The sequence below is a fragment of the Vigna unguiculata genome, chromosome 5 (assembly GCF_037176805.1).
Source record: "Vigna unguiculata cultivar grain cowpea cultivar isolate G323 ecotype 2 chromosome 5, ASM3717680v1, whole genome shotgun sequence".
NCBI classification, from domain to species: Eukaryota; Viridiplantae; Streptophyta; class Magnoliopsida; order Fabales; family Fabaceae; genus Vigna; species Vigna unguiculata.
This window is the reverse complement of record NC_140796.1, coordinates 55727344-55735224: the sequence shown is the minus strand read 5'-3', so window position 1 is coordinate 55735224 and position 7881 is coordinate 55727344. Positions and strand designations below refer to the sequence as shown.

The following is a 7881-nucleotide window of genomic DNA, read 5'->3' as shown; positions in this document are numbered from 1 at the left end:
AGACCAAAATGAATCCAACATATAAATTAGAAGATTACATCAGATCATTCTGTCGTTTTCTCTTTTCCCTCATTTTTTTTAAATAAATATAAACAAGTTAATACTATAATGATTTTTCCAATTTCATCTCTATTTTCAATGTTCTCACTTTTATTTTTAAGAATGAGTCAATATAGTTTTTATGTCAAATTGGTGTTAATGGCATAAATAACAAATAACATGTCATCTATACAAATCTTATGTTAAAAAAATGAAGATTTGTCCTTGATATTGCATATTTTGTATAATCAAGTATTTGTTGATTTAGGGATGTAAATATTATTCTTCAAAGACTACATAGAGTTGATCAATCAAATTTATAAATTAATGTGTTTTCTTTTATCCTTAAACTCTTATCCCTATGTAATGTGATTGAATGCTTTCATTTTGTAACATGTTTTTGAAAAATAATGGTATCTATTATTCAATATGAAATGTACATATTTAAACTAAGTATGTTCTTAAATAAATTATTTATTGTTAAATGATTAAAAGTTATTGACTCTTATGAGTGTTAAAACAAATTATTTTCTGATTGATAAATCTGTATCATCTAAAATAAAGTCGTCTATTTTTTAATCATTTAATTTATTAGAGGCCTGAATTTTATTATTTTTCTTCTAATATGGTTTATTTTCCTGAATTATTTTTATTTAATATTTGAATTTTAATAGTTTGTACTAAATATTTGTAATCTCTAATATATATCATCTAATTTTATTTTATTTTACTTCCTTTTTAATTATTCAAAATTATAGTTATTTTATTTTACTTTTAAATAAAATAAAATATATAAAATCAATTTATATAATGTGTAAAATTATCATTTAATTTATAGATATTCATATTTAACTAAAATTATTATATTTAACATATTTTTTTCAGTAATTTAAATTTAAATTTTTACTTTTTGTTTCTTTATGAACTTTAAGTCTATGTATAATTATAATATACATCCAATTTTATCCATAAATATAATATTCTTTTTATAAACATTTATTATATAATTAAAATTATTTATTTTATAAAAATTATATATAAAATAAAACATGTGAATAAATAATATATATATATATATATATTCAATTAATGAAATAAATCTTTGTTTTAAAATCACATTACATATATTTATATTTTTTATAATGATATTTTGAACTTTTATCTTTAAAATGGATAAATAAACTTTATAAAATTAATTAAAATTAAAAAGATATGAATATTTGAAGTTGGGATGGTCAAAGGGTTTAGAATTAGAGTATATAGTAGGGGTTTTAGGATATAGTGGGGATGAGTAGAGTGGTTATCTGAGAAGATGTTGGTTAAAATTCAAACAAACTGGTTTGTCCCTGTTGCAGTCCCATTCCCAGTCCCACACAAGGTAGAGGGTTGTTATGTGATGAGTAAGTGCCTGTTATCCACGCATCCTCCTACACCATTTGAAGTCGATAATGATAAATCGAGGAGAAGAAGAAGAAGAAGAAGAAGAAGAAGATCAAATTGGAGTTGTGGTTGTGGTTCGGAGGAGGCACATGCACAGAGACAGGATCTCTCTGAATCTGAATCTGAATCCAAACGGGAATTGGAAGTGCTGGAAGCTCGCAGGGCCATTTCAAGTTATCTGGGAGAGTTGGGAGTGTCAGAGGAGGAATCGTTGTCCATCGCGTGGAATTGCCCGGGGTATGTGAAGATGTTGGTGGAAGGTGTGAGGGATTTGGATGAGTGGGGGTGGGAGGCAGATGAAGAAATTGCTGGATTGAGCTTCAAAGACAAGATTCTTCATGTTGCCGCTCAAAAAGGGGACAAGGGGAAAATTGCCTACTTAGAGACTCTGGGTCTCACTCTCTCTTGGTCTATCAACGTCGCCGGATATCTCTCCGCTCACACCCTCCCCTCTCTCATGCACAAGGTTACGCGCATCAAGCAACTCTTCTTTTCTCCTTCCGATAACGATAACAATAACCACCCCTCGTTGCTCATGAGAAACATTCGCCTCACTATGCGCCACTTGTCCATTTCAATTGACGAAGACCTGCAACGCACTTTCTCCTTTTTCGAAAAGCTTCAAGCAAAGCCTGGTGGCCTAAACATCTTGGCTTCCCAAGATTCTGCTTTCTCTTCCTTAATCCAATCCTTCCCTCGTATGCTTCACTTATCCGTAGACAACCACTTAACACTCATACTGGATTCTCTCCTCAACTTTGGAATCCCCACATCTCGCGTCTCACACATAATACTTGCTTTCCCTCCTCTTCTCTTCTGGAATCATCAAATCCTGCAAACTAGACTCCTCGCCGTCAAGCAGGTACCAACCTACCGTCCCTTCCATCTATTCTTCGTTACCTGTTTGCCTTATAATTAAATCCACGCATCATTTTGATCTCAATTTCTTCCTTTTCAACTAATAAAATACTATTATGTTATTTTCTAGATTAACGTGGCTGATCAAGATTATGCCAAGTTGCTGCTAAAATATCCTTGGCTTCTGTCGACAAGTATACAAGAAAATTATGTAGAGCTCCTTGCTTTTTCGTATTCTATCAAGGTATAATTTTGTTCTGTCATGATTGCGTGTATCCATTTGATTTCGGATGCATATTCAATGTAACTGGATATATCATCACTGAAAGGAAACCAAGGACATTTTATTTGAATTATTGTTTTTCAATAATTTACATGAAAACATATTCGATAGTGAAATGGAACTAATGAACAACCTTTCGTTCCACCCTGGTTGAGGGATTTATGGAAGGACTGAATTAATAATAGAAGGCTTCAATATAGGTTCCAAAGACACAGATAGACCGTGCAATTGAAAGCCACCCTCATCTATTGAGCTGTTCAACTAGCAAGCTGGAGTTGATGGTAGATCAGTTTGCTAAACTTGGAGTTCGGAAGAAAAAGTTAAGTCAGGTTATTGCTAAAAGTCCTCAACTACTACTACGGAAGCCCAAAGACTTTCTACAGGTATTTATTTTTAGCTTCAATAAAGTGTTTAATTTGTAACAAATGACATAAGTGTATAAATCCATTGATGTGAGTTCACTCAACAACATAAGCTTTTGAGATTGCATGCTTTTGGCATGTTATTAGAGCCTCCACCAACAAGTGGTCTAGAGTTCAATCCTCGCTTCACCCATTTTTGAATTAGATAAAGTTGAAATTTAGCACAACGTAGGGCCTGTGCACTATCTTTCATTTGAGACCAATAGGGTCCTGTGTGAGGGGGCAAATTAGAGAGGTTATGAAAGAGTTAAAATATTTAGGTCATGCATGTTGGTTGGCTTCTCAGAACTTGTGAAGTTCATGATGCTCAATAACTAAAGTAGGAGTGGAGACTTGGGCCACAATAGTTAGTTGAGGTTGCGAGAGCAAGCTTTGGTGCGACATTCTTCTTCAACGTGATCACAACCGCCACCACATCCTCTACTTCGATAATCACGATGAGAGGAGTGAGAGACTAGGGCAAGGAATCCCCGAGAGACATTGAAGTGCTTTCAAAAGATTCGAGAAAGATACAAAGGAATTAGAATAAATTTGAGAGTGCGTGTTTCCCTCTCTCACTATTTTATACTTGTAATCATTTTGGATACATTAGGTACAATGTCCGAGAGGGAAGAGGAGAGAATTCGAAGAGATACATCTAGGAACTAGGTCCAGCACAAAACACACAATAATTCCTATTTAAGACTATTCAAACAAAAGTAGAATATTTTGCAATCAGGTGATTAGGCTTTTGAACATACGTCTGGATGTCTATGCTCTCCAACTTGATGTTCATCAAGCTGGTGAGTACATTGTAGAAATGATAAACATTGTTTGAATAAACTTTCTTTGCCTTTGTCCATACGTCACATCAGGCAGTAAAGGCTTGGTACTGTGCCTGAAGATTGGGGGTAAGAGAGAACAATAAGATGCTACATAAAAGAGGTGGGAATTGCGGAAGTTGTAGTTGTTAAATGAGCTTTTGCATGGGATTAGTAGTATGTTGGTGAAAGTTAGGAGAGATTGAGTGGAAGCCAAAATTAAAAAGAAACCGTGGAGTCAAACAAAGCCCAAAGGTGGTTTGCCCAAAGAAGGAGAAGAACAATAGGAAATCATGGAACGGTGGGTCACTGGAAAGTATTGTCACGTGCTGATATGCTGTGGTTGAGTGAAAGGAATTTAGGCAATGATTCTTGCACGATGGTGGTTGTCGGTAGATGGCAACTTCGGTGATGTCTGCTTGTTGGAGAAAGGAGCACTCGTTGGTGAATGAAGAATTGCAACAGTTTGTGTGAGCAATGCACTGGGGTAAAAAGGAGAAGATGAAAAAGGAAAGCCTAGCCCTATGATACCATAAAAAGTTTTTCTGTTGTGACTTGTGTTTAATTACAGATGTAAATCCTTTATTTATAATCATTCAAAATATTGAATAGGGAAACCTAATAATAGCTAATAATGGAGAATATCCCTGGTTATCAGTTCAGTTGTACATATTTCCTTAATTACTAAGATCAAATCATATCTTTTACACAGTTCACATGTTCCAAGCTTGGTGCATATAACCTATACCCTCCATCTTGAAGGGGGGAGTGCTACCGAAACCTTTTTATTGTCATCTAGATTATTTTGTAAATGCTGTTTCGGCTGTGGTTGTCAATCATATAGGGTCATAGGTGCAGGTTTTCTGTCAGTCTCTTTGTATTTCTGTTCAGACTTAACATGTATGAAATAGATATGCTGAGAGCTCACTCTCAAGCATTTTTTTCTCTAAGACACTTCTACTCTCAAGAATTTGGGCTTAAAAGGCCTAAATATATCCAGTGAAACTGACTAGTAATAGCCCTATATACTCAGCCCCCCAAAACTAGTAAAGTGAGATTGTACAAACTTTATATGTAAACATTATCTTTAGGCTATGTGGGACTAAACCAACACCCCTTATGTTGCAATTAAGGCAGACTCCAGAGAGGCCACAACTGAGGAAGCCACAATTAAGGCCGTTTTTCAACATGTATCAATAAATGCAATTAAAGCTTGGGATCAATCCCTCTCAGAACTAGGGCTATCGGCCTGGAGTAAATGCAAGTGACTCAGCAATGGATCTTGGGTAAATTTTCATACTATCTCAAAATTTGGGTTAAGAGGCCTACTCGTCCACTGAAAACTAGTTTGTAAAATGAGAATTGTCCAAAATTTCCAAATTCTTTGTAAACCTTATTTTTAGGCTTGTAGAATTAAACCAACACTCGAGGTTGCAATTAATTCCAGAGTCCACACTAAGGGAAGCTTGGGATGACCACAATTTAGGCAGTTTTTCAACATGCACCTATGACTTGTTGCTGATTCGTAGGCCTCAATCCCTCTTTTCTTCTGGCGTGTGTTTTATCTTCAGTTCAGATTGAGAGACAAAGCACAAATGTTATCATCTTTCAGATAGCTGTTACTTTCCCTCCGTAGATGTTACCTTTCTGGAAAATGAACCTTTAGAGAGAGAACATTATTTTGAAAGCTTATGTCTTCTTTTCTGAGATAGTATTTCCTTGTTGTCCTTTGAAATGTCATTTGACAAATGTATTAGCTTTTTTGTGTTGGCATCTAAACTAAACGTGCTGAGACCAAGGTTGGTACCCTACATTGGTGTATCAGACGAAAGGAAAACAGAAACTGACTCAACAAGAACAATCATCTAAACCTACTAAATGTTCCTTTGCTCATTCCTTTGAGTAATTTTCTGAATCAGATAGCTTGTCAATCATGAAAGCACTACCTATGGAGATTTTCCATGACCTTATTGGCAAGTTCGAAATAATAGATTTCCAATTTCTATTCTGTAGCTTCAAAAGGGAAGTGTTGTAATAATCCCACTAATTACTTTATAATTATTGTAATTATTAGAAATTAGGATAATTGTTTGTCACTACAAACCTATCAAGTCTCTTGCTCGTTGTTGCCTGCAGATTGTTCTGTTGTTTGAAAATATGGATTTAGATAAAGAAACTATTGGAAGAATACTTGCCCGCTGCCCTGAAATTTTTGCTTCCAGCATTAATAAAACTTTACAAAGGAAGATTGAGTTCCTTGATAGGGTTGGCGTTCGAAAGACTTTCTGGCCTGGGGTTATCAGAAAGTATCCTGAATTACTTGTATCTGACATTGACAAAACTTTACTACTAAGGTATTGCTCTGACTCATCTATTTTATTTTTTATTTTTACCTGTTTCAGTATTATATTTGTTTACTCTTACCCAACTAATGTTTATACATTCACTATGCACCCTGTGTCATTTTCCAGCAGCAGGTATCTTCTATTTTAAAATAACCTTTCGTGCGTTAGATTTTTTAATGATATAACCATGATATTGTTCTGATGCAAGTTTCAGTTTTCTCTGATGAGAAATAAAAGCAAATAATGATTTCGTAATTTCTTCAACTGTATTTTGACCACTCCATAAATGTTACATTTCATGAGCAAAAGACGTGAAACATGAACCTGCTTCTCACTAGTGATTGAATGATTGAGGTGTCATTTTGTTTATTATCTAGTAATTTTATCTGTTGTTGATGCTTGCAGGATAATGTACTTAATGAAGTTAGGTCTTTCAGAAGAAGAAATTGCATTTATGGTACGCACATTTTCTCCTCTTCTTGGGTACAGTATAGAGGGGGTTCTTAAGCCAAAAATAGAATTCCTGGTGAACTCAATGGAGAGGCCAGTTAGAGATGTGGTGAGTTACCCTCGGTATTTTAGCTATTCACTAGAGAAGAAGATAAAGCCAAGATATTGGGTGTTGAAAAGAAGGGATATTAAATGTAGCTTAAAGGATATGCTGGGAAAAAATGACGAAGAATTTGCCGCTGAGTTTATGGGTATTGGAAGGATGCCCGTCTCTCATCCTGAGTCTTCTAATGATAGCCTGTAAATATCGATTGTTGTATTGTAATTTTAGGTTTCCCTTGTAGAAATCGAGGTTAGTACATCAGATTTGTAGGTCTCGCTTGTAATTATTTTTAAAGTGATAGAAATTCTTTCAAAAAATTCAAAAAATTTAAAATATCTTAGATTACATAATGTGAAAAAATATCTTAGATTACACAATGTCAAATTTAAAAATGTGTTCCAAGTTGAAAATTTTAAAATGTATTTTAAATTGTTTCATTTGATTTTTTTATTACATAATTTCTAATGTATTTTGAAATATAAAAATATAGTTTAAATTACTTTGAAAACAGTATTTCAAATTATATAATTTATAATGTATTCTGAATTGAATAATAGGAAATGTATGTTCAAATTGAGTAATTTAAAAATATTTTAGATTATACAATCTAAAATATATTTCAAAAATAACACAATCTAGATATATAATATAAAATACATTTTTTATTTATATTTTATTATTCCAATTTTACCTTTTATTATTTTAAAATTTAATTATTCTATAAATAATTTATCTTTAACTATTATTTAAATTTTTTTTTTACATAAATATTTTGTTTTTTTAATTTTTGTAAAATTTAAAAAATTCGAACAAGCACCGTTATTTTAAAAACATTTTTAACATAAATATTTTATTTTTTTAACTTTTGTAAAAATTAATAAATACGAACATGTACAATAACATGTATTTTCGTTAATATATTATTCCTCTCTTTCCTTTTCCTTTATTATGTTTATTGCTCTCTTTCCTTTTCCTTTATCATGTTTATTCCTCTCTTTCCTTTTCCTTATTAAGTTTACAAAATAAGACGTTGAGCTAAGTTATTACAGAGATAAATAAAAGCTACCATTAAACCTATAAAGTTAAAATTGAATGTTGATTTGTTTGCAAAGAAGAAATCCGTTAAAATAGAGAAAATAAA

General features: G+C 32.8%; 1 protein-coding gene across 1 annotated transcript; it reads left to right on the top strand.

Annotated features, from left to right (window-relative positions):
• Nucleotides 1-1319: 1319 nt before the first annotated feature.
• Nucleotides 1320-7090, top strand: LOC114185990 (Mitochondrial transcription termination factor family protein). The gene is made up of 5 exons (XM_028073981.2): nucleotides 1320-2341; nucleotides 2468-2581; nucleotides 2821-3003; nucleotides 5979-6196; nucleotides 6593-7090. Exons 1-5 carry the CDS (start codon nucleotides 1352-1354, stop codon nucleotides 6939-6941), a joined length of 1854 nt encoding a protein of 617 aa, XP_027929782.2. The 5' UTR covers nucleotides 1320-1351; the 3' UTR covers nucleotides 6942-7090.
• The last annotated feature ends 791 nt before the right edge of the window (nucleotides 7091-7881 follow it).